The 27,488-nt window shown below is 39.5% G+C and overlaps 2 protein-coding genes and 1 long non-coding RNA gene across 4 annotated transcripts; 2 read left to right on the top strand and 1 right to left on the bottom strand.

Moving 5' to 3' along the window:
* Positions 1-523: 523 nt before the first annotated feature.
* On the top strand, positions 524-6,749 carry GPR33 (G protein-coupled receptor 33). Its single transcript, XM_019798935.2, has 2 exons — positions 524-823; positions 4,891-6,749. The coding sequence occupies exon 2, from the start codon at positions 4,897-4,899 to the stop codon at positions 5,914-5,916; it is 1,020 nt and encodes a 339-aa protein (XP_019654494.1). The 5' UTR covers positions 524-823; positions 4,891-4,896; the 3' UTR covers positions 5,917-6,749.
* LOC117797242 lies at positions 2,672-18,685 on the bottom strand. 2 transcript variants are annotated; one of them, XR_004622183.1, is made up of 3 exons: positions 18,574-18,685; positions 5,158-5,378; positions 2,672-2,720 (listed from the first exon to the last, which is right to left on the bottom strand). It is a non-coding gene; the product is annotated as an uncharacterized LOC117797242 (long non-coding RNA). The 2 variants fall into 2 exon arrangements; XR_004622182.1 differs by lacking the exon at positions 2,672-2,720 and adding an exon at positions 4,959-5,052.
* Positions 18,649-27,408, top strand: DTD2 (D-aminoacyl-tRNA deacylase 2). The gene is made up of 3 exons (XM_002918512.4): positions 18,649-18,872; positions 22,386-22,455; positions 26,478-27,408. The coding sequence occupies exons 1-3, from the start codon at positions 18,762-18,764 to the stop codon at positions 26,801-26,803; spliced, it is 507 nt and encodes a 168-aa protein (XP_002918558.1). The 5' UTR covers positions 18,649-18,761; the 3' UTR covers positions 26,804-27,408.
* Positions 27,409-27,488: the final 80 nt, after the last annotated feature.

Raw genomic sequence — 27,488 nt, 5'->3', positions numbered from 1 at the left:
GCAGGAAAGAAATCAGGACACTGAGGTCAGCACAGAAGCTAATCCTAAAAAAATGTCAGAGATGGACTGGAGAGAGGAAAAGAGGAAATAAACATATTACCTGTGTTGTAAGACTTCCTTCTCAATAGAAGGAAATTAATCCCAACTCTGTTCTTTCCAACCATTCTCAACAATTGTACAGATGCAAAGGACAGATAACAGTCTTCATCTTTCCCAACTAATAATATTAATCTTTGCCCTGTCTTCACACATTTCATTTTAATGTGAAACTCGGTGTTTGTTTTTCTTCCCGACCATTTTCACTCCAGCAGGATTAGGTAGCTCGTCTCCAGACTCACTTTTTTCCATGCTTGATATTTACCACTTCGCTATGTCCCCCGCACCATGCTCCGTATGCTAATGAGCATGCCCCACTCAAGGCAGAGTGGGTGTCTGGTGGGACAGCCACATATGAGAAGGTCATTTTTTATCAGTGTTTTAACACCTGCAACAAGTTTATCAACCTTACATAGAATGACTCTGTTTATGGAATTTTTTTATTCTCTTCTTAAAATGGAGAAATGATTTGAAGAAGTACTCCTTTCTCTACTTCCACCTCTTTAGCATACATTTCCCAGAAAAAGGAACTGGGAAAGAGCAAGATGACCTCACGGAATATTTAATAGTAGGTTCAAAGTTGGGGAATAGGCTCAGCAAGAAGAAAGGCAGATGAAATGAAGTCAAAGTGTCACTGATTTTTGTCTCTGTCCGTGGAGAGAAAACTGCTGGTTTAGAGTCACTCTCGCCCGCCTAAGACCACCTGACATGCAGATGTAACTCCAAGGTAAGATTCCCTGGGCCAACAGGTTTTATCCTGGGGCTACGACCTGAACAAACCTTCTAGGTTTACTCCAGATCAGCTTTCCGACCCCAGAAACTACACAGGAGGCATCTCCTTAGGATTCACTGAATCATATGAATCACTTGGTGATTAAAACTGAATCACCTGCTGCAAGGAAATTTGGGGAAATGAGTGTACAATTTTCTAGTCCCTGTGGTGGGCAGTGAGGGGGAGACTGTAAGTGGCTGTACTATTTGCCAGAGAACAGTGCCTCCCACAGCAACTAACTCAACAGGAAATCCAGAGTCAGGGCCTAGAAACCCTGTGACCACCAACATGTATCCAAAATCTCCAGATTTGAGCATTATAAAGGAAAAGTATCATTTTGAGGGAAGGCCAGTGCTTTATTTTTTTTAATTAAATGCTGTTGCATTAAATAGGATAGGTCTTTGCTAATGATGAACACTGAGAGAGCATTTGGCAAATTTGTTTAATTCTTGGGAAAGTTTTTAGAGATTTAGTAGAAAAGTTAGAAAAGAACATACCACTTACTGTCACTTCGTACTACTACATTACAATGAAGTACCTAAATTAACACAGATCAGCTTCCTGAGTTCTCATGCCCCCCCTCCCACAGTAGCACAGTGGCCCCAAGCAGAGGGAGGTCCACCTGGAAGGCTGTGTGCCAAAGGGATCAATATAGCAAGGCCTCAAAATAACTCTAAGAACTTCTGCCCCAATAGATGAACATTTAGATTTTTTTCAGAAATCACTGCTGGTCCTCTGGATTTCAGTAGAGAGGCTCTGCGGAGGAAATGAATGTGGGCTGCAGTATTAAAAGGGCAAAATGAAGTACTTGCTAGCTTTAATATAACAAGTTGAGCAAAATATTAGGTAAAAAGTTATTAAGTGCTGAATGTGTGCCATGAAGGGAGCTAAGTGTCTTATATATATTATGTCATTTCATCCTCATAAAAACTCATTGGGGTTTAGAAAGTGAAAGAGGCTCAGAGTTAAGCATCCACAAAGCTGGTAAGTGGTAGAGAGAGAATGGAAACCCAGTTCTGTGGGATGCCAGAGCCCAGGTTCTGCCCCACTAATTTATACTCAAACACTTTAAGACCATGTTAAAAGATCTTTAAGAATGAAGAAATCTCCTGGTTATGTGCAATAAATCAAAGCTCCTAGGAAACTTTATATGCTATTCAGAACCACTACGTGTGTTGATTTTGCTGACTACATTACTTTCAGATGCCCTTCTAGAACTCAGCCACACAATTGTTAAAAAAAAAAAAGTCCCTATAATTCAGGTATCCAGTGTTTTACATGCACATACACAAAAAGACCATGCGTGCACGTGTGCGCGCGCACACACACACACATCGCAGACATACAAATACCACATAAACACACACAAACACCCATAAACACTACATAAACACACATAAACACAAATAAATGCACATAGACTGCAGACACCACACACCATACACACAGAGATCACACACTCCTGCACCACAGAGACACAGAGACACAGATCAGATACAGACACACACACCTCCATGCACACCCCACAGATTCAAACACACACCACAGAGACACACACAAGACTAGATATCCACACACATGCAGACAAATACACCACACATATACAGACAGACCAAAGACATACCACATAGACACAAAGACAGACACACATACACAGATAGATACACAAAGGCCATCCACACACAGTATCAGAAATTCTCCATGCGATTTTGTATCTATCTCCTTTTCTACTCATGCCTCAGTATTTCTTCCATTTCCACCATATTCATCATCTCATTCACATCTCACCTCCTGAGGCTGGTCTGTGCTCTCCATCCCACTGCATCCCAAATCAGGAACACGAGCTCTTTTCCTTCGATTCCCCAAGGCAACCACCAATACAAGACAGTTGTGATTAATGAGAAGGGACATTACACCATGTCAAAGCATAACAAATGGATTAAAATTGAATATTAGACAATTCCTCATTTTAAATCCTCTGTGTCATTTCTGCTTCTCAGAATATCTCATTGACCTTTTCTCCTCTTCAAGCCTCCTAACCTCCTGCGGTGTTTTTCCTGTGCCCCCCTCTTTTAAGTCCATCCTCACTCCTCCCTCTTCTCACGGTCCCAGGGCCTTCACAAAGCCTCTTTCTCAGATTCCCACTCTTCCAGTCACCATTGCCTACCCATTGCATGTCCTTAGACCACTTTTTATTCAAAGCAGACTACTAAGGTATTTTCCTGAAGAGGGCCATTTTTCTACTTTGGAGAAAAATTTTGCAACCCCCTTAGAAGACAGAATTAACTTAAAGCAATTGTGATTTTAATACCAATTATTTTATTTCTTCTCTCCATATAGTCTTAAAATGTTTTTGCTTAGTAAAAAAAAAAAAATCATTAGCAACTTCCATTAAAGCAATTTATCCAATTTATCAAAAACCAATTTGGTGATATGACTATTATATATAATAGCTATTTTCCAAAACATTCTCAGGTTCATATTTTCAATACTGTAGGAATCATTATCCAAGAAATGGGATAGTTTGGATCATGAAATACTCTGATTCATGGAGAATTATCAAAACACTACATATGAATTACCAATTTTCAAAGAAGTAACATAAAACACTGGTAGGATTGCCCACCTGCCACAATGGAGGCACAGTGGGAAGTGTTGATAAATAAGAAATTTAAGCCCTATAAGCCTTACTTTCTCCTCTATTTAAATATTTGTACTTATGAGGAAAAAAAGAAATGACTTTTTTATAAAGCTCCTGGCATATAAAAAGTATCAGATAAATATCAATTCCTTGACCTCTCTCCCTCTTTTCCTTCCCCAAGTAAGTAAGAACTACCGCCATCTTCAACAGTGCATGTTCCTCTTTGATTGATGATTTTGAAGGCACTTTACAACCTTTTTTGGAGGGAGGGAGCAGAGAGAGAGAGAGAATCTTAAGCCGGCTCCACGCCCAGAATAGAGCCTGATGCGGGGCTCGATCTCACAACCCTGAGATCATGACCTGAGCCAAAATCAAGAGTCAGATCCTTAACTGACTGAGCCGCCCAGGACCCAGCATGTCACTCTCTTACGCTGCCTTAGCCTAGGGCTCCCAAATGAATATCGGTTCTTTTCACATGCTGAATATTAAAATACTACTAACAACATTTACTACATAAAATAATTAGCTCATGGGAGAAATCTAATTATAGCTCTGAATGATTACTGATTTGCAATAGTTGTTAGTTTTGTTACTCAATTTCACTTGCAACATTTACCCTGACCAAGTCTTAGGTAAAATTGACCCTACATTGCCTTATTCAAGAAGTTATGACCATCAAGGAGGGTCAGACTTATGGTTCACTTCTAAATAGAAGATTTTTAGGGGCGCCTAGGTGGCTCAGTCATAAAGCGTCTGCCTTCGGCTCAGGGTGTGATCCCAGGGTCCTGGGATCGAGCTCTGCATCAGGCTCCTCCGCTGGGAGCCTGCTTCTTCCTCTCCCACCCCTCCTGTTTGTGTTCCCTCTCTCACTGGCTGTCTCTCTCTCTCTGTGTCAAATAAATAAATAAAATCTTTAAAAAAAACAAAATAAAATAAAATAAATAAATGGAAGATTTTTAGCTACCTAAATTCATTACTTCAAGTCAAAATATCCCAAACTATTTCTCTTTCACGTTAATTTCATCTGTAGTATTTCTATTTTGGATGCTCAAATTAATCTGATCTTAATTCTTCATATAAAATAAAGATATAAAGCTTAGGGAAATATCTGATTTGTATTATTGTGGAAATATTATGTTTGCCATTTAATAATTTTTTTTTTAAAGTGGCTCCACACCCAATGCGGGCCTTAAACTCAAGACCCTGAAATCAAGAATCTCATGTTCTACCAACTGAGCCAGTCAGGTGCCCCTACGTTTGCCTTTTTAAAAATAGTGTCATTTTGACCATTACTATGCAAAAAGTATTGTTTACATTTCCATATTTAACTTTTTTTTTTTTGCTTCTTTTTTGTGGTTATTTTCCGTTTCTCTCTCTACAGGTAATTATGGATCTGGTCAACTTTACTGATTTGCTCAATGTCTCTACCTTAGCAAGAAACAGCACTCACTTTCCAGTTCCTGCCTCAAACGTGATCATTGCCTTTCTGCTGTGCATGGCAGTTATAATTGGTACCATCACCAATGGTCTCTACCTGTGGGTGCTAAAATTCAAGATGAAAAAGACTGTCAATACACTCTTATTTTTTCATCTCATTCTCTCCTATTTTATTTCAACATTGATTCTACCATTTATAGCCACTACCTACCTTCAGGACAATCACTGGAGCTTTGGAACTGCCATGTGCAAGGTCTTCAATGCCACCTTGTCAGCAGGGATGTTCGCCTCTATTTTCTTCCTCTCGGCCATCAGCGTTGACCGTTACCTTCTCACTCTTCACCCGGTGTGGTCACAGCTGCACCGAACCCCACGCTGGGCTACCGGCATCATCCTGGGAATCTGGCTCTCTGCCACTGCCCTCGGCATGCCCTATTTGATTTTCAGGGAGACACAGGATGACCATAAAGGAAGAGTGACCTGTCAAAATAACTATGCTGCCTCTCCTAAGTGGGAAAACAAAAAGATGCAAACATTAGGGAAAGGGATTCATGTAGCCTGTTTCATCGGCCGCTTCTTGCTGGGCTTCCTTCTGCCTTTCTTTATCATCACCATTTGTTACAAAAAAGTAGCCAACAAGATGAAAGAGAGAGGCCTGTTTAAATCCAGTAAACCCTTCAAAGTCATGGTGACCGCAATTCTCTCTTTCTTTGTGTGCTGGATGCCCTACCATGTACACCAGGGCTTACTTCTCACTAAGCACCAGTCAGTACTTTTACAGGCGACTCATATACTTACAGTGATAACCATTTCTTTCAATGCTCTCTTTTCTCCTACACTCTACCTGTTTACTGGGGAGAACTTCAAAAATGTTTTCAAGAAGTCCATTCTTGCTCTGTTTGAGTCAACATTCAGTGAGGACTCTTTGGCTGAAAGGACACAAAACCTAAATTCAGAAGCCTACATTTAAATTTTGGATCCCAGAGGAATCAACGGACTCTTAGTCAATTATGCCACCAGAGATGTACCCTCTGCTTTTATAGAATATAATCCCTATATTAGAGAGACATCTAGGCTAAACCATGGCTAGATGTATGAATATTAAAAGGGCTGTAAGAAAGCAAGCAATGGGTGATGTTCAAATGTAATTATTTTTATTCTGTTTTTATTGTCGTAAAATACATATAACATATAATTTGCCATTTTCACCATTTTAAAATGTACATTTCAGTGGCAATAACTACATTCACAGTGTTTTGCCACGATCCCCACTATCTATTTCCAAAAATTTTTATTATCCCAAAGAGAAACTCTGCACCGATTAACTAATAACTCCTCATTTCCCCCTCCCCACAACTCCTCATAAATTCCAATCCACTCTCTGTCTCTGTGAATTTGCTATTCTACATATTCCACGTAAGTGGATTCATACAACATTTCTATTTTGTGCCTGGCATATTTCACTTAGCATGATGTTTTCAAGGTTCATCCATATTGTAACATGTATCAGAACTTTATTCTTCATGGTTAAGTAATATTTCATTGTATGTTTATTCCATTGTGTGTTTTGTTTATCCATTCTTCTGTTAAGGGACATTGGGGTCGTTTCTACCTTTGGCTATTGTGAATAATGCTACTGTGAACACTGATACACGAGTATGTGTTTGAGTCCTTATTTTCAATTATTTTGAATTACTGGGTCATATGGCAATTTTTCGTTTACCTTTTTGAGGAACCACCCATACTTTTCCACAGCAGCTATATGATGTTACATTCAGCAATGTGCAAAATTTTCACTTTCTCCACACCCTTACCCACACTTACTATTTTCCTTTTTTTTTTCAATTATAGCCATCCCAGTTGGTTCTATTCTTTTTTTTTTTTTTTAAGATTTTATTTATTTATTCAACAGAGATAGAGACAGCCAGCGAGAGAGGGAACACAAGCAGGGGGAGTGGGAGAGGAAGAAGCAGGCTCATAGCGGAGGAGCCTTGTGGGGCTCGATCCCATAACGCCGGGATCACGCCCTGAGCCGAAGGCAGACGCTTAACTGCTGTGCCACCCAGGCGTCCCTCAGGTGGTTCTATTCTAAATAGCAATAGTGTCTATTGATCTGACTTTTCTGTCACAAAATCTTCTAGCAAATAGACATTTGGACCAAGATCCCTCTTTACTTACATAGCTAAATTATTTAATTGGTATGGACAAAATTTAACATGGGAATCACAAAACACTGATCTTTTCGTATCTATGTTAAAGTATAAAGAATTTATACTATAATGTTTTCAATGTAAAGATATCTTTAATGTCTCTTTTCAAAACCTATAGATTGAACTGTTTCAGAAATATGTGACTAAGATAATTATAAATGTTTAAGAATCTAACCTGGGTAATATCATAATGTATTTAATTTTAGAATAGCCATAACAATATTAACTTATCTTCCCTGGTTTTCAAGTTTCACTTCAAGTTCTTGCAATACTTTATAGCACCTAAGTAATGTAGGACCATGTAGTATCACTGACATAATTACATTTCATATATTTAGTTCATTAGTTCTATCCATCGGTCAATAGATATCAATCAATAGATAGGTCTATCTATCTAGTTCAACAGATACAGAATACACACATTAAGGCCACAACACACATGCGGTGCCTAAATATTCCAGCTGGCTTTTGCACAACCCATTCCAAGCCACAGGCATATATCCTAGTCAGAAACCCCAGAATAGATGATATTAATTATAAGGGTTACAGAAAGGAGGGAAAATGAACCTTCATTACTAACTTTTTTTTTGAAGAAAAGTAATAGTAGTTTGATGCCTTAGAAATGCTGCTAATTGACTTGGCATCACTGCCTCCCTGCCATCTGGGGGCTTGGTCTCGCTCTCTTTAAATAGGAGGGACAAAAAGCATCGGGTAGATGACAACTTTCATTTTGGCCCCTATTTCATGCTTTTGGAGACAGAATAGTTTTCCCAGAGCAGAAGGAGTAGGACTGACGACCAGGCCGTGGCTCCGAGTATCCCTGCAGCAAGCAAGGGCCAGCATTTCTTCCCGCCCCACACCTGCATATCCTGACAAGCCCACTGAAGTTTATTATGCAGGACTCAAGAAAGTTATTTGAAGGAATATACGATTCTTTGAAATGAGAATAGCATTGGAAACCTAGAAGGTACATAGAGAGCCTTTTGTCTCCCTCCTCGAACTTGCCACAATAACAAACAAGGAAGTGACCTTTCCTGTTTTTTGTTGTTTTTTTTTTTTAATATTTTGTTCCAGCTCTCTGTAGACTGTAAACTCCTCAAGGACAGAAGAAGCCTATCAGTCACACTATTTTCTTTTCTATAATATTATATACAATTGGTATCCAAGCAAAGATACTTAATCAAAATCGGATATGGATAATCACAATGTGTGATTTGAAAAATGACCTTAGGTATAAAATGGTAAGATTGAACCAGATTTTTATTTAACAAGATTTACTTCACACTTACCTTGTGTGCAGACATGATTCTGTGTGCTTTACAAATAGTAACTCACTTAATCCTATAGCAATTCTATGAATTAGGTCACATTATTATCCCTATTTTACAGATGATGAAAGTAATGCACTTGCCCAAGGCCACAGAATAAATAATTGGAATAGCCAGTTTTATAAGCCCTGGCAGCCTGGTGCTAGAATCCATGCTCTTAACTATTATACCGACGGCCTGAGGTCACTGCTAGGAGGCAGCAAGGCTGGGCTTTAAGCCCAGATCTACCTAGTCTGTTTATTTCAACAGAAGTCACCTTTTTGGCTGCAAGAATCAAATAAATGCCTAGAAAATGTCAGGATCCACACACAAAAGTAAAACTTAAAAAATAGCATTGAGCTTGTAATCAGGAGATCTGGGTGGTGGTTTGGCTTTGCCTCTAGCTTGACGTTCTATATGCAGCAGGTTATCCAAATTTTCTGGGCCTTAGCTTCCTCACTTATAATATGGGGACATCTCTTAATGAGACTGTGGTTATGAAGTTACTTCTAAATCATAAAACACTATATCACTATATTATTAAGAGGGGTTTTTTTTAACTTGTCACTTTAAATTTTAAGAAAATGGGATGTAAACTTAAGAAAATTCTCCCAGAATGTATTTTTTTAACTTCCCATAAAACTATAGTTAACTTTGAGAAAACCTATCTGTTATAATTGTATTGATCTCACCAACCTCCTCACTATTATGAATTCTCAGGACCCAAGATGTTTATAAACAAAGACTCAGTGGCTTTGCTTTTGGAACTCGTATTTGGAGACAGTCTTTCAAACACAATGTGCCTATTAGCATCCAATTATATAAACCTGCTTCATTATATCAAGATTAAACTGGCTCAAGAAAAGAATACAGAGATGACTAGAGACATGTTTCAAATGCCAGCTCGACTTCTTTCCTCAAGAAATGGCTCCTTGTTTTCATGAGAGGAATGGGCTGCCCAGCTGCTAACACGCAGAAGGGGTTGGGGTGTAAGGTAGCATGGTGTGTGCAACAGAGGCCAAATCCATAGCCCTGAAATCAGGGGCAACAGCTATTTACTAGTATAGTTTATGTAACTGTCCCATGAGACTCTGAGCTCTGAGAATATGACAGTGAAAAGACACAATCCCTGTCTTCAAGGTGCTAAAAGTCTTGTGCACTGGTTCTGAATTTGGCTCCACATGATAACCATCTGGAACACTTTTTTAAAACACCAGTATCTAGGCCTTACTCAAATCAATTAAAACTAAAATCTCTAGTGGTGGGGCCCAGGAATCTGTCTTTTTTTAAGTTCTTAGGCTGACTCTAAAGTACATCCAGAACAGAAAACCCATTTCACCGGGAAATAAAAAGGATCTAAAAGGTCATTATGGTACAAATGAGTAAGTGCCATGTTTGGGGAAACAAATTAAAGCCCCCAATCCAGGTTTCACCAGTTTTCCCAGAAGAATCTTGGAGAACAGAGTTAAACACATAAACACACTCTGTAGTACAACAGAGGAAGCAGAACGTGTCAAAGCCGCAGAGGGAAAGTGAGCACGGTGACATAAAGCAGCACTTTCCAAACGTAAATATGCATATAAATCACCTAACGATGGTGATAAAATGCTGATTCTGCTTCACCAAGTACGGAGTAGGGCTGAGATTCTGAATTTCTTTTCTTTTTTTATTAAGATTTTATTTATTTGAAAGACAGAACGTGTGTGCAAGAGAGAGAGAGAGAGAAAGCAAGAGTGGGGGAAGGGGGTAAGGTCAGAGAGAGAGGGAGAAGCAGTCTCCCGCTGAGCAGGGAGCCCGATGTGGGGCTCGATCCCAGGATTCCGGGATCATGACCTGAGCCAAAGGCAGATGCTTAACGGACTGAGCCACCAGACGCCTCAAGATTCTGCATTTGTAACAGGATCCCAGGGGGTCCATTAACTGCTGGTTCTGAGCAAGAAAAGAGTATGACTGGAGTATAGGTGTGAGAAGCAGGCATGGCCAAGATGAGCAGGAAAAGTCAACTAGAACTCCATCCTGAAAGCCCACAAAGAGTTTGGACTTGATCCTAGACTTTATCCTGAGGGCATTAGGAAGCCACGACAGGATCTACAGCCAAAGAGTGACAGAATTCAGTTTTCATTTTAGGAAGATCACTCTGGCTGCTCTGATGAAGAGGTCAAAACTGGAGGTGAGTGGTCAAACTGGACAGTGTTGGAGTTATCCAGGTAACAGGTGATGTGGCCTGAACTAAGACAGTAGGAGCAGGGATGGAGAAAAACAGAGAGTCTTGTCCTGTAAATTCTTTTGGTTGAGAAGTCAAAAGAGAGAGGAAAGTTAAAGATGACTCCTGTATCAATTATTTGCAAACAGTGGATTTCACTCTGCTGGTTTGACCAAAAGCTGGTTTATTGACGGATACTAAGTAGCTCACAGAATTATTGGGGTGGCTGGAGAAACACTCAAGGCTAAGCTTCCTGGAACAGTGCCCAAAACTTTGCCCAGAACCGCCCAGATCAGGAATCTGTCACTCTGTAAACAGCACCAGCTTCTGCTACTGCCCCCACTAAGCCTCGAACACCAGCAACTTGGTTTTACTGCAACTGTTGCTGACACCAAGGTCACTTCTGCATCAAGTCTTGAACGGTCCCGTGCTGGAAAGCTCCGCCAACACTGCCAGGAGGAACATGGAAGCCCCATGCAGGCCTATTTATTCACATTGCTCACTTCCGAATTTAATCTTGCAGGAAGGTTTCTAATTGGCATGCCTGAATCCCAGCTCCAGAGGAGGCTGGGGAGCTGAGTTCCGATTTCCACCTGAGAGGGAAGAGGATGCTCCTAAGGTAGGAACTTCCCCAAATATAAAAGCTATTCAAAAGATGATGATGTCCATTGAATTTAACCTAAAAAGCTTTTCAAAATCATTAGTTTCAGGAAGAGAAACAAAATTGCATCGTGCTGAGTAGTGTCTGGGAGGTGAGAATCCAGAGGCTCTGGGAGTAGCAGCTCTTTTAAACTTGGAGAATTAAGGAGTAACTCCACCTCCTTCTTCTTCCCACAAAAAGTAACTCTCACACATTCTACTAATTAGAGATTAATTTGTGTTAAGGGACTGCCATTATAATGCAAATATACCTTTTAAGAAGGTAACATTTCATTCACAAGTTAATGGGAATTACTTTAATCAGCTTCACACCTAGCAGAGTGCATCTAAAGACAGTACTTAGAACATTAGACTTGGGGGCACCTGGGTGGCTTAGTAGGTGAAGCATCGGCCTTTACCTCAGGTCATGATCCCAGGGTCCTGGGATCTAGCCCCATGTTGGGCTCCCTGATCAGCAGGGAGCCTGTCTCTCCCTGTCTCCCTCCCTGTACGTGTTCGCTTTCTGTCTCTCCCAAATAAATAAAATCTAGAAAGAAGAAAGAAAGAAAGAAAGAAAGAAAGAAAGAAAGAAAGAAAGAAAGAAAGAAAGAAAGAAAGAAAGAAAGAAAAGAAAGAAAGAAAGGAAGGAAGGAAGGAAGGAAGGAAGGAAGGAAGGAAGGAAGGAAGGAAGGAAGGAAGGAAGAAAGAAAGAAAGAAAGAAAGAAAGAAAGAAAGAAAGAAAGAAAGAAAGAAAAAGAAATTAGACTTGGAATTGTGGCCTAAAGGAAGGAAACCTTTTGAGTTGGAGGTCAAGCCTGGAGCATATTTTGGAGACACTGAAGGTCACATAATTCCTGTACAGGGAAAGGTTTTCCAAAGAGAGTCAGTTGGTGGCTAAGAAAAAAGTTGCCTAGTTGGGATATGGCCCAGAAAATCCAGTTTATGCCAAATCGTTTGGGTCAAAGACCTTATTTTCCCTCCCCTTAAAGCCAGTCACCCCCAGTTTAGTGTAACTCGGGGCTTCCAGGAGGTGTTTTCCCTTCCAAGTCCTGTCCTCCTTTTGGGAGGGAAAGAACACACTGGTGGAAAGAGAAACAGGTTTTCTAATGCCCCCCCCTTGTTTTCCTTGTCTCTTCACTAAATTCTGGGTTCCCTGAGAGTAAAACCTGCATCTTATTCCTCCTGTATTTCCAACATCTAACCTGGTATCTAATATGATAGATAAATAGTTATAAACGATTGGATAAATACATGCATGCACTTATAAATTAATTCTGGAGTTGGAATTCTATTTTTGAGGTTTTTAGAATGTTCTTCCTTAAGCAAACTAAGAATCTACTGTATTTCTTTCACTTCACTTGTCAAAAGGAACAGACAACCAGGGAACTACCATCTGAGAACACTAGCTTTCCCTTTTCCTTCTCAAGCAAATGCAATTGAAGATTTAGGTATATATAAACTCATTATGGAAATCTCTATTATTTATTCACTTCCCACTGGAGTCAATATGAACTTTATTTAGTTACAACACTCAGAAACAGTAAAAATGGTTCATTATTTTTTTCTGTAGCAAATCAAATCTGATCCCAAGTCCCTTTCCTCACAGTCCAGAGGATTCCATGAGAGTTCTAAGGACTTAGGTCTTTAATGGTCCCCTGTAACATGCCTCTTATCCAATTCTGTAGGACCCCTTGGAAGCAGCAGCTCTGTCTCTTCCTGCCATGTAAGCTGGGCTATGCAGAGGGCATTTTCACCAAGGCAAGGATCCCAGCAACCTTTCTTTCCTGATGTCTTAGCCATACCTCCAACAACTGGAAAAAAAGGGCAGATAATGCAAGGACCTTGGCTCATCTTACACTGATAACTCACAAAGTCTAATTTCACTTCTCTAAACTCTTAGATAAATTAAGGAGTTCCATTAGAAATGTTAACTCAACTATCTCTGTCTCCCCAGCTGTCATCTTCCAATGAAAAGATGATGAAAGAGTCCACACTATGGCCTTTAAAACCTCTTCAGTCAGTGAGTTTGGTGTCTTTTGCTTGCCTTCCAGATCCACATTCAAGCATTCTCCACCCTGGAGCCTGGGCCAGCAACAGGTAACCTGCTCCCTGGTTTCTGGTAGAGGTTTGTCAATGGGGAGCTCTGGCAGGAAATGCAAGGAAGATGGAACATGGGGTCAGGTATTTATTTCCCTAAGTGCCCCCCTAAAGGGTCAACTGGAGTTGGCTGAGCTTCTTGGCAGAAGGTCAACTCCTTCTCCTAAGGGTCTACGTAAGCCTCTACCTCTTAATTCCAGACTCCCTCCCTTTATGCAGATAACCCCCACTCGAAAGTGTGAATAGTAATACCCCTTGAGTATGGGCTGTACTAAGGGATTTGCTTCCAAAGAGTATATTGTGGGAGACGGAAGGAAGGTTTAACTTTATACTGAAGAACCCTGGCAAACACCACCCCAGGTGATCAAGGTTAATATCATCAGCAAAAAAGATACGTTGTCAACATGTACACTTGATATGATGTAATAAGAATGGCACTTCACCTCCATGATCCTCCTTCAAAAACCCATAACTTTGGTCTAATCATGAGAAAATATCAAATTCCAATAGAAGGGCACCTTACAATGTAGCTTACCAGTATTCCCCAAAACTGCCAAGGTCATCAAAAACAAGAAAAATCTGAGCAACAGCCACACCCTGAGGAAACGTGATAACTAAATGTAATGTGGTATCCTGGATAGAATCCAGAAAAAGGATTTAGTGGAAAAACTAAGAAAATCTGAATAAAGGATGGAGTTTAATTAACATACCAGTGCTGTTTCCTTAGTTGTGACAAACATACCATAGTAATTTGAGATGAGAATAAAAGGGGGAATTGGGTGAGGGGTATATAAGAACTATGTACTGGGGCGCCTGGGTGGCACAGCGGTTAAGCGTCTGCCTTCGGCTCAGGGCATGATCCCGGGGCTCTGGGATCGAGCCCCACGTCAGGCTCCTCCATTGAGAGCCTGCTTCTTCCTCTCCCACTCCCCCTGCTTGTGTTCCCTCTCTCGCTGGCTGTCTCTATGTCTTATCTTTAAAAAAAAAAAAAAAAAGAACTATGTACTATTTTTGCATCATTGCTACAAATCTAAATCTCCTGTGAAATTTGAAGTTTATTTTCAAAAGAGAGAAAACTCAAGGTGCTATACATGTATGGTCAGGAAAGGAATGCTGAAATGAATTTACAGAGGGATGCAAATTGGGCAAAATGAGTCAGCATCCACAGAGTAATAATCAAATTTTACATTTTTATGGACAGGAATGATTTGCTTACGATTTGTGTTCAACAAGTTAACTTCTATCTCTAAAGAGTTGTAAGACAGCCTAGTCAAAGACAAATCCTATAGCCCTATAGGACCAAAGGAATCCCCAGAAACTCCAGCATTCACTTCAAAGAATATCTAGAAATCTTTTCTGCCCGTTCAAAACCTTTCATAGTTTTTTCCTACAAAGGATGCAGGTGTCCAAACTATAAAAAGCCCTTACAGGGGTGCCTGGGTGGTACAGTCAATTAAGCATCCAACTCTTGGTTTCAGCTCAGGTCGTGATCTCAAGGTCGTGAGACTGACTCCTGCATCAGGCTCCCCGCTCAGCGTGGAGTTTGCTTGAGTTTCTCTCTGCCTCTCCCTCTGCCCCTTCCCTCTCTCTAAAATTAGTGAATAAATCTTAACGACAACAAAAAAAAAGCCCTTACAACAGCTGGCCTGACTTGACAAAATGGCTAACACACGTATACAAATATTCAAAAGGTTATGCAAAGCTTTGCTAAGTTATCACAACACTATGAACTGAAAAATAACCCAAAGATCAAGATAATTAAGATAATTTATCAGCCTACCAAGGGAAAACCCTACAAACTGCCAGATATCCATCATTGCCTTAGAGTTAAAAGCACTTGCAATATCAAGTTACCTACACAACATACCAGCAAATGGTGCAGTAACAAAATAATTTTAAAAAGCAAACTGAACAAAAGAACAATCAATATCAAGTTCCGAATCCCATCCTCGACCTGGTTGTACAAACTATTCATGTTACAGATAGACTCAGCTCTTAGATGGGGAACTGTCATTTCCCCAGGCCTCGTATTTCCATACAGAGGGGCTTTAACTGGATGAACATTCTGGCCTCAGTTTCTGCCTGTGTAAGAAGAGGCTCCATGACAAAATCTATACCGGCAGTTTGGAGCATTTACCTTTGGACTTTTTGTTTCAGGCTCTTATTTAAATATGTTTGTTTCCTCTTTCCTTGCAGTTTTAAAGCATGTGGCAAGCGTCTTAAAGCCAAACTCCACAAGGGTCTTTCCAACCTCAGTTTCCTGTGTGCTGGCAGAAGAGTGACTACATCTCATAGTCAATTAGTTAACCAACTTTTGAATATGACCTAGTATACATGCTTGAACTCAAGGGCAAAGGTGTCGATCATGTCCTATGTGAGAATTTCCACTCTGTGTCACAGAAATATTTATTAAAAATGAATAAATTAGTATTCTGATTCTACGCCAATTCTTGTGCATTTCAGTTAGTGTGAACAAATTTCTCAGAACCTGACCACCTCACTAACCGCTGAAAAAAAAATAAATCCCGGAGCTTTGAAGTGAGGGGCTAGATTGCTTCCAGCCTCTGTAAGATTAAAACATCTACCTCAGGTTGCCTGGGTGGCTCAGCTGGTTAAGCGTCTGCCTTCCTCTCATGTCATGATCCCAGGGTTGGGATCAAGCCCCACATGGGGCTCTTTGCTCAGCAGGGAACCTGCTTCTCCCTCTCCCTCTGACTGCCACTTCCCCTGCTTGTGCTCTCTCTGTCAAATAAATAAATAAGATCTTAAAAAAAAAAAAACCAACTTTAAATCAATCATCGTACCATCTCAGAGGGCCTAGAATGCATTCCTACATAACCCACTAATGGTAGGGTCTCCTTTTAGCACTGTAACAGTTTAAGAACTATTCCTGCTCAGACAGTGATTTGTTGCATACTCTTATGTTCCTGTTCAACCACCACCCTCCTCTAGAGCCAACTTAATGTTGCACTTCACCTTTTACTTTTTTTTTTTTAAGATTTCTGAGCCATCTCAGGCGCCCCTCACCTTTCACTTCTAACTTGAAGGAAATTGTACAACGTGCGCCACCACAACATTACATATGATGGTATGAAAGAGAATTCCAAAGTGAAGTAAACATTGCTAAGAGAGTCCTTCAAAAATAGGGTCAGGGTAATATGGAGGAAGCAAGGTATATAGATCTCTGTTTCAGTTTTTCGGACACCCTGGACTTTCGACTGTTGTCAATCGCACCTCCACCACCTTTCAGAACACATCCTTCTACTTTGGACTGAAATAGAGATAATGTAACCTCTATCACCTAAATAGCCCATTGTTTATTACACAGTTTAACTCTGTCAGCACCAATCACAACTTAACCAAAGAAAGTCATATAACCTCCTGGGCTTGCCTTTGTATGCCTGCACTTTCCGCTTACAATTCTGAACACACTTTCAATTTCAGTCCACTCTGTGGCTCCAGGATTGTAATCCCTAGGACCCCAAAATAAATGCTCCTGGCTGCTTTACAGCCTCTTCTTCTTGATTGACAATGGGGATTACTGTTTTATAACAAAAAGTGATGTATCTGTGAAGACTTTGCTGCACACTCTACCATCTCAGCACTCCAGGCAAGAACCATTGTTTATTTGTTTTCAGTTTCCCCCACTGGGACTTACTGATAAAATTCTATGATTTTCTTTACTCCTAGTGCTTTATGTTTATTCACATTTTACTATTTTATTGCATGTATGTCTTAAATTCTTTGTGGAAAGAGCCTAGAAGGCCAAATATAAAATACAGAAGGGAATACTTGAGTGCCTACTCTCTCCTGCTCTCTGCAGGTGGAAGGAAAAAATAAGTGAGTCCCAACCTATTACCACCCGCAGTAGTGTCCAAGAGATTCTCACCTCACTCAAAGGTTTAAAGCAACTGGTGACTTTTGAGAGATTAATATTACCAACCAGACTTCACCTATTCACAGGAAGGATTTCCCAATTTGCTAAAGTCCCTTCACTGTGGAAAGGTCTCTGGGAACCATATATCCTATTTTCAAGAGAACTTGCTTTCTCCTGTGCTTATATACAAATGGACATCAGAATCCTCTCTTACTCTGAGTCAAGGCTGAAGACCTTCATGTCAAAGTTCCTTAACCCATAAAACTTGAGTTCGGAAGTGAAGAGATTCAATAGTTATGACATAAAGGCACAAACAATGCAACTTGTCTCTGCTTTGCAGACAAATGTCAACAAACGCAGGAACCCCTGCCATGCAGCAGTCAGAGATAATGTGAGATTTTGCTTTTGATTTTTACAAAAAGCGTAAGGCAGCCTGCCAGATAACCAGCAAACAGGCAGCTTCAATTTTGTGTAGAAAGGACCGTTGATTATGCATGGATTATTTTCCTCAGCCACACTACTTTATATGGATAGCAACACTGTCAGTGATGTCATCTTCTAAAACAAGACTCGAATGTATAGGCATATTGTGCCAACTGAGCCCAAATCAATGACCTGAGTAATGCAATCATGATAGCACTATTATTCCTCATCTAAACCCTCCAAGCCCATAGAAAAATAATGCTAATCTGATGCATGTTCAAGGAATAGGTTGTGTGGGAAAGAAGACCAAGACTTTGTCTATTTTACTTACATTCTAATATGTACTTACAGGAAACCCCACAAAATTTAGTATCATTATGTGCATCAGAATATGTAGTTTTATTTTTGTATTAGCAGCAGGTTAAAAATTTATTAACAATGACACACTTTCTTGAATAATATTTTTAGAGAGGATATTTTCTAAGGAACTGAACTCCAAATATGCATTCATATAGCATACCAACATCTTTCTGAAACTGCAGCGTCAGAATGATTTATAGCATCCCTGATAGAGGACGTATCGTTGTTTTATTGATTGGAGTAAGGAAAATTTTGAAAGATTTATAGCTTTTAGTTCCATTTCTGCTTGCTTTGTGATTCAACTGGTTCATTTTATTTATCTACCTTCATAAAGGGCATAATAAGGACTTAGATTTAAAATTTCTCAACTTCTGGAAACTTAAGCTTTCTGAGCTGAAATGTTTCTTTAAATAATGTGTAGGGAAGAGATCCTACGAGTCTTCCCACCCGTTTAAAGCACACGCTGAGTGCTTCCTATAAAATTGGATAGGTTCACTCTAAGAGTTAGTACCTTGTCTTCGATGACAGTACATCCGGGTCACCCTGGAGGCAGGCAGAGGCCCCGCCCTTCTAGGGGTGGCGCCACGGCCCATTAGAACGTCCCGCCACCACGATCCGCCACGTCCTCCCAGCGCGCTGGAGGCGGAGCGTGCGCAGCGCGATCCTCGAACGTTATCGATTGCCACGCGGGTTCGAACCATGGCTGAGAGCGACCGCATACTTCAGGCCCGGGCGCTTCTGCAGCAGTGCCTGCACGCCAGGCTGCAAGTACGCCCAGCCGAGGGAGACGCCGAAAGCCAGTGGGTGGAGGTAACGTCAGCCCGCCACTCCGGTACCGCGTGCAGGGGCGGGCCTTCTCGCGTTCTTTTGGTGATATGCTTCCCGCCTCCCCCCCCGCCTCTCTCCCCCCCCGCCTCTCCCCCTGCTCGGGAGGTGCGTGGCGCCGGCACGTGCTGTGGGCTGTGGGGACTTCCGCCTGGCCCGCCCACCTCCTCCCGCAGAGGCCTGCCGGGGTTGGCTTGTCCACCGGCTATTGCGTTGACGGCACTGGCGCTTTCTCCCTCAGACCTATTCCGGAGGAGCGTGTCCCCTACTTAGGACCGCGGGAATTTGAACTTCGTCTAACCTTCTGCCCACCTGAGCTCGGTGGACTTGAGGCCTAATTGTCTCAGATCTCTTGCTTCAGAAGAGCGAGGGCCTTGCCACGCCCTTTGCTTTGGGCTGCTGGTGGCTAGTCCTGGTCTGGTTCGAGCTTGTAGGTTAGATGAGTTGCAAATGTTCAAGACCTGTTGTGACTTGTGCTCCAGATCCTGTGGAATTCCCTCTTATGTAGCCTGTAGCTAGGCAAAGAAATGAGACTAACATTGAAACAATTATTTTTTCAAGAAACTTTAAAAATTTACGTATTTGCAACTAGAAACAAAGACTTCTACTTTTATTATAATGTTGGGTTGATAAACACAGTTCCTCCGGAGAATTTAATTTGCACCGATAGGATTTCCTTCTACTTTAATACTTGCCCTTTAAAGACAGCCTGCCACAAGTCTATGCAAAAACAAATAAAAAGTTCTTTAATGCCCCTGCCCTATTTTTGGAGTAAGTTAAAATGAAGAAAAAATTAGTTGATAATTAAGGCTTTTTGGAGATACTCGAAAACTTAATGTAGGAGCATCTTTTTCACTCATCTGCTGGATTCGGTCCCAGATCTAGACTTCCTTAACACAATCCTAGTCATTATGTTAAATATTATCCATAAATCATGATATGTGGGTGGTTATTCTTAAATCAGAATCTATTACTCTCTGCTAATTTAGAAATATTTATAGACGTAAATATTCCTATATTTCCTCCTACCCATTTCTTTCTCAAAAGTTCATGTTTCTTGTTTTTGCTGTGCCCCCGCCCTTTTTTGAGGTCTTGATTTCTCTTCCGTCTTGTGGAATTTTGTTCTTTTCATATTTGTCATCCTATCCAAAGAATTGCCTATTTTTATAGTTAACTCTTGGGACTATAAATTCCAAACTATTAATCATTTAAATTTCTTAACATTTTAAAAATATTTTTATATTCTTCATGCTGCATCTTATGCAAAATCAGAGATTTTATTGCAGCCGTCCAAGCTTTCAGTTTGTGTTGATAAACTTTAAAAGCTATTCTAAAGCTTTCCCTTTCACTCCCACACATAGCTTAATTAATATAAAGAGCTGACAAGTAATTAGGTAGTGAGAAAGTAAATTTTTTCCTCTTTCTCAAACATCCTCTTCCGTATTCTATTAAAAGTTATAATTTTTTTAAAGTATTTTAATTGTCAAAAGATTTGAAGGTTACTTTGTGTTCTCAGTTTTATTCATTTAGACTTTTGCTGATACAGGCTAATTTTTTTATTCCTGAAAGGTGAACTTTTAAAAAATTATGGTGAGAGGGGTGCCTGGGTGGCTCAGTTGGTTAAGCATCTGACTCTTGGTTTCAGCTCAGGTCACGATATCATGAGTGGTGGGATCCAGCCCTGCACTGGGCTCCTAGCTTAGCAGGGATTCTGCTTGAAGATTGTCTCCCTCTGCCCTTTCCCCTGCTTATGCATATGCTTGCTGTCTCTGATCTCTAAAATAAATAAATCTTAAAAATTAAAGAAAAAAAACTATGGTGAGAATTATATGTAATTTCCTATATATTTAAATTATTTTCTACCAAAAGAAGCTGTAAGAAGAGTGGTTCTGACTTGAAGAGGGATACTTGCAGGTCACAACTTAAGATCTATTATTGGAATAAACTAAAACACCTTAATGAGGAGGTAGTGTGGTGGGTGGAAAGAACAGGTGTCTATTTCTCCGTATCATTAGATACTTAATTCTGACATTGCAAGTGTCCAAATACAAATATGCCTGAGATTTTGACTGACTGTGCTTGAGATTTGGGCTGATACTAAAACAATCCCAGTGGAGTGGCCTGTGACAGTGGTACAAATATTTGTATCATTCGTCCTGCCAGCTCCTTACTATGGGTGTGCTTTGGAGACCTTTGCTTGTTCCAGAAGCACATTTACACTTCTTAAAAATTACTTATTTTCCAGTAAACCAAGTGTGAGTGCAAAACTGCATTTATGTTTGTGTAGAAGACTATTTCGATAACACATACAGCCTGTAAGATACTGTTGAACTTAAATGCAAGCAACAGATAAATTGAGTCCCTATCATGTCTATAAAGTGTTTTGGGAATAAAAATATAAAATAAATTGTGCTTCAGCCCTTAAATTTATTTTTACATACTACTTTAATAAACACATACATAGCTCTTATTATGAACTAGTCACTGTTTTAAGCACTTTACAAATATTAATTCATTTAATCTTTATAATAGCTCTTGGACTCAATCTACAAAATAAGAAATTTAATGATTCACTCAGCAGCAAAATCAGAGTCATTTCTCATTTCTCTCTTTTCCATATATATCCAACAAGAGCTAATAAAGAAATATCCAAGTCATTATATTTAAAAGCTTACATTCCTCAGGCACCTGGGTGGCTCAGCCAGTTGGGCATCCAATTCAATTTCAGCTCAGGTCATGATCTGAGGGTGATGGGATCGAGTCCTGCTTAGGTGGGCTCTGCGCTGGGGGTGGAACCTGCCTGGGATTCTCTCTCTCCCTCTCCCCCTCTCCTCTTCACGCACTCTCTTAAAAAACAAAAACAAAAACAACTTACATTCCTGATAACAGACTACCTCATGATGTAGAACTTAGTATCATAAATGCAGTATCAAGACATAATCATGTTGATTTAAAGCATTAACAATAACAAAAAATAACTGGACAGTTTCTTGGAATTTATTGAAGTAGAGTCAGACCCTTAGTTTTATTACCTGCAAGTAAACGGATTTGGAGAAATAAAGAGTAATGATGTCAAAAGACATCAGTCACGCTGTTGCTTATACATCAGCCATATCTAATATAATGTGAATTCTTTTGGTGTTGAATAAATGGGGCTCTGCAAACTAAACATTTTTAAGTGTCAGCCTTAAGGGAGAGGAGGCTAGTTCATCATAATCATAATGACTTTGTTTAGAAGTAAATGTTTGAGGGTACAACTTGTGGTCTTCACTGCTCTTGGTCATATCTTAACCTTAATTTTTGTAAGAAATGATAATTGAGGTGATTAAATATTGGAAAAGGTTTTATTTTCTCACATAGTTAAGAAATCAAATCTGTTTATAAAAATCTATTTATCTTCCTTTGGGTTTAATTTCCATTTAACAGTTCTGAAATTTTATTAATTTACCTATCTCTAGTTTTTTTCTAATCTCAATTTTCTCTGGTGATCTCTCATAGGTTCAGAGAGGATTAGTAATCTACGTGTGTTTTTTCAAGGGAGCTAATAAAGAACTTCTTCCCAAAATGGGTACGTATTTGATGTTTGTTTTTAAAAGTAAAAATGAATAGCAACAGATAGATGAACCAGAAGGGGTAAAAACGACAGTCTTAAGTTGTACCGGTAAATTTTAAATGAGTTAACTCTACAGTTGTTGGCTTTAGCTATGTTTGCCTTTGCAAAGTTTAAAGTAGGCAAGTGCGGTGGAATTCTTTCAAAACATCTGCACCGTCTCAGATGGCTTATAGATTGGTTTAGAAGAGTGTATACACACACGCACACACACAGACAACACACTTAAGATTCAGCCACGTTTCTATCAGAAACGTGTTAGAAGCAGGGTGGCCACACAGGGAGAAGCAGATGCTTCATTTCTTAATATAGCTTCCTTGTCTCCAACCGTCCCTGACAGGGGCATGTAGGTGACATGGTATGTGCAAGATGTGGGTCCCATCAAATCTGGACAGCTAAGTCTTACATCATTATTATGGAAAATTTTAAATTAACTATTCACCTTTTTTTAATAAGAAGTGTATATAAACATAAGGTTCTCCTGATCTTGAACAAAGCCCAGTGTCATCACAACCACACCTCCTCCAGGGACAGAAAAGCAGGGTCAGTGTTCAGTTATCTCTGAACACTAATTTACCTGCCTGCAGTTTGCCACTGCCCTTAATAGTCCATAGCACTGCACATTCCTTGTGATAATTATGTAGTTTCAGATACACCACATCAAGTACTAGATAGTATTTGATAAAACAATTATGTACAAAAAAACCTGAATTAATGAAGCTATCCCTAAGGTTGTGGACAGGTTATATTCTCTTATTAGTAGAGGACAGCACCCATTAGTTGGATTAATAAGAAAATAAATTATACAAATGGGTAGTTGCAACATGCAGAAGTTAATCTAGAAGAGCTCAAGTAGTGGAACTCCAGGGTCAATAGCCCAATGAGGAATGTCTGGGGCAAAAGTCTAAAAACTCCTAGAGGTAATTTTATACCAAGACATCAAACATGTCTACTTTGTCGGGGGATGAAAACTAGAGTTAAAGGACTACGATCGGTGAGGGTAGAAAGCCAATAACTGATGGTTTGAAATTTGATTCTAGAGGATAATAGGGAACTTCATAGGGTTTAAAGAGAAAATGAGGGGGCACCTGGCTGGCTCAGTCAGTGGAGCATGCAGCTCTTGATCTCAGGATCATGAGTTCGAGCCCCATGTTGGATATAGAGAATACTTTAAAAAAGCGAGAGAGAGAGAGCAAATGAAATGAGGGCTCCTGTTACAGAGGATGATTTGCCAAGACCTATTTCTTGGGTATTGGACATTCTGTCCATTTTCCTAAATTATGTTTTGCCTTGAATTAAATCTTTATTGACCGTAGTTGAAATCTACAAAAACAGGAAGAGAATTTTTGTCATTGTGACTCAAGATTGACTCCTAAGGTTGTTTCATACTTTCTTAAGTGACTCTTAAGCATAATAAAATTAAATGAACCAACCAAATCCAAGCTATATTTTGTGTTAGAGTAAATAAATCCTGCACACTTCCATCTATGTCTGGGTTCACTTTGAAAACATTAAGATCATGCTGAATTTGGAGGTCCACCTTAACTCTTTTACTGGACAGTCTAAAACAAAACTGTATATATCACTATTCTCAGTAAAGAACTGTGATTCTGTCCCATTCTCCTGGCATGAGTTACAAACAAAAACAGTCCATCTATCATTGATAGCATTAGCTTGTACTTCCCTCTATTCCAGGAGGCAAAGTAAGCCAGTGTGATGGGATTCTCTTAAAACCCCACTTCATACTTAATACATGCATTCAGATCTTTCTAATCAAATCATGTACCCCTTGGGAACATAACCAGTTATATCCATAAAGTTACGTGGCTAACATAGAGATGTGCAGAATCTTTCTCAATTCATCTTCGGTATAATTGAACTGAGATCCAGGGACCTGTCAAAGCTTAACTTCCCATATACATCATTAGAGATACTTGATTGATAACCTGTCTTAAGATCTTTGAGCTTCCAACATGCCGTTAATCATTGTCTCATTTTAATTTTACTTACATTTGTATTTGTATTATATTTATTTCTACATACTGATATTTGTATACCAACAACATTAATTGAATTCTCAGTTATAGCCAGTAGAGGGAGGTATGTGGAAGTATAATAAATTGTACTTACCTCGCTCGCCTGTAATTCCAAAATTATCTACTTAGTCTGTCACTACCCTGATGCCTGGATAGCTGGATAGAGATTTCCCTTGGAACGAAGTGCTCTGGAGAGTTCCAGTTGCCTTAGAAGCAATCCATAACAACTGCTGGCTATATAGCAAAGTCCTATTCATAATAGAGAAAATTAGAGGTATTTTAAAATAGATATTTGTTGAAAATTGAAAATGCTTAATGCATACTTTAGGAATGCATTTGGGTGTTCACCTTGGCAGGTTTCTACCAGGTTAATTCCCTGGTTTGTAGTGTGGGGCAAACATACTGAGTGCTTACTAATGTTTACTACAAACCCTCCCATACTTGAAACCATTGACAACCCTACTAGAAAGCATATCTTTTCAAACCTAATTATTGGGTAGGAGTGTGAGGTCTTTGTAGTTTCTTTTACCATTTGTCCTCTAAGGAATATTCCTTTTTTTTTTTAAGATTTTATTTATTTATTTGAGAGAGAGAGAGTATGTGTGTGTGTGTGCGCGTGCACACAAGCATGGGGAGGGGCAGAGGAAGAGGAGAGAATCTCAAGCTGACTCCATGCTGAGCATGGAGCCCCATGGGTGGCTTGATCTCACTGCCCTGAGATCATGACCTGAGCCAAAATCAAGAGTCAGATGCTTACCCGACAAGCTATCCAGGCACCCTTGAGGAATATTCTTTATAAGCAGAAGTTATTTATACTCTTTATAGAGTCAAGAAGACCGTAAGGCTATTCTTATTAGGTGTTTCTTTAGTTTATTGTTTTGAGAATAGCTAATGTTGAGATGTAAAGGTTTTCTAAGTTTAGATTTTTAGCTACACATAGATATTTATGGCTTTTTTGACAGTTCTTATTAGCTATAAGAATATAGTTTCATAAATGCCATAAAAATAATAATACCATGTTTTCTTCTGTGTATATGAACATAATGCCAATATACATGTTAATTTACTTTTTTGGTTGTGACAGTGAATTTCTGATGATGCTTGCTTTCACCTTTGCTCCTCTCCCATGGGTTACATTTGTCGTATGATTGGACCGTGTTAAATAGTGCCTTTGAAATTATAAAACCACAAAATTATCTGGTTTATTTTTTTTTATTTTTAAAGTTTTTTTTTTGTTTTTTTTTGTTTTTTGACAGAGAGAGACACAGCGAGAGAGCAAACACAAGCAGGGGGAGTGGGAGAGGGAGAAGCAGGCTTCCTGCTGAGCAGGGAGCCCGATGCGGGGCTCAATCCCAGGACCCTGGGAACATGACCTGAGCCTAAGACAGACCCTTAAAGACTGAGCCACCCAGGCGCCCCAAATTATCTGGTTTATAATCAGTAAACCTGGAACCTTTGTCTCAGCTTAGAACTCTAGGCAATTAAGTTACTCTAAGATTTCTATTTAATATTCTTTGTTGTAAAGCAGAATTTGGTGTGAGGAGGATTCATCATGGCCTTTTTCCAGTGAGATTTGCTTATGGAATATAAAAAGGAACAAAAAGGCAAAACCTTCTCATGTTTCCCCCTGGGGCAACAATATTTTGAGGTTTCAGTATACAGTTAATTTTTAGTCCTTACTGCATGAATTTATTGTTAGGAAATCTTGACTGCCCAGTTGGATTTAAAACATCACGACATTTTTTGCATGAAATTTGCCTCATTTTTCATGCTTAGATCACTTACTTTAGTGAAGCAGTTCTTTAAATCTGAATAGAGATTTTGGGTAAAAAGCATGAGCCAACAAACTAGATTTTAAACATGAGATTTGCTGACTGGATGATGACTGCTTTTCTTCATGTTTGTTTCTCATTTCAAGATGTTTTCCCTTTCTTCCCCACCCAGTTAATACACTGTTAAATGTGAAGTTAAGTGAAACAGAAAATGGCAAGCATGTGTCTATATTGGATCTACCTGGCAATGTTCTAATCATCCCTCAAGCCACCCTTGGGGGGAGAGTAAAAGGAAGAAACATGCAGTATCACTCTAACTCTGGAAAAGAAGAAGGCTTAGAACTTTATTCCCAGTTTGTGACTCTATGTGAAAAAGAACTGGCTGCCAACAGCAAGTGTGCCGAAGCTGGGGTTGTGGTGGAACATGGTACTTATGGGAACAGGCAGGTGTTGCAGCTGGATACCAACGGACCATACACACACCTAATTGAGTTTTGAAAAATTAAAAGTTAGCTTCTACAGTTGTTTTCTGGTATAAAATGATCTCAACTATAATTAGATTTTCTTCCTTTTCTTGAATACACTAATCTGTGGCATTTTTAGGAAAGTCAGTCCTGGGTCCCATCCATACCTCTGCAACCTGTTAATTAGATGGCCTGGCCTTGCCAAGTCACCAAACTCTAGATCTCAGTCACCTTTTTTCCTGCTTTCCTCAACATTTCCACTTGAAAACTTGAAAAATGCTTTCTAGTCACTTTATAGTCATTGTGGAAATGTTCTTAGCTGTATTTAAGTATTGTACATGAAGAATTTTGTGCGATCAAGAAAAATATGTCTTATACCCTCAAATGTATGAAGTATGTAATAAAAATAACTTTGTATTAAAATCAGTTACAATCCCACACAAACCGATTACAGTTTTGTCAATTTTGTTTTACTATTTTAGTTTTCCATATTCTGAGCAAAAACAATATGCTATTTACTATTCAATCTTTTAACAATAACTGTGAAAATGTAATCTAGAAATGTTATTGTGCATTATATTACTTTCCAAGGACATCCAACTACTTTAAATCATTTTAAAAATCTTTAGTTGAGGGAGGCCTGGGTGGTTCAGTCAGTTAAGCATCTGCCTTCAGCTCAGGTTCTGATCTTGGAGTCCTGGGATTGAGCCCCGCATCCG

Source organism: Ailuropoda melanoleuca, chromosome 20 (genome assembly GCF_002007445.2).
Source record: "Ailuropoda melanoleuca isolate Jingjing chromosome 20, ASM200744v2, whole genome shotgun sequence".
Lineage (NCBI taxonomy): Eukaryota > Metazoa > Chordata > Mammalia > Carnivora > Ursidae > Ailuropoda > Ailuropoda melanoleuca.
This window is presented reverse-complemented; position numbering and strand designations above follow the sequence as displayed.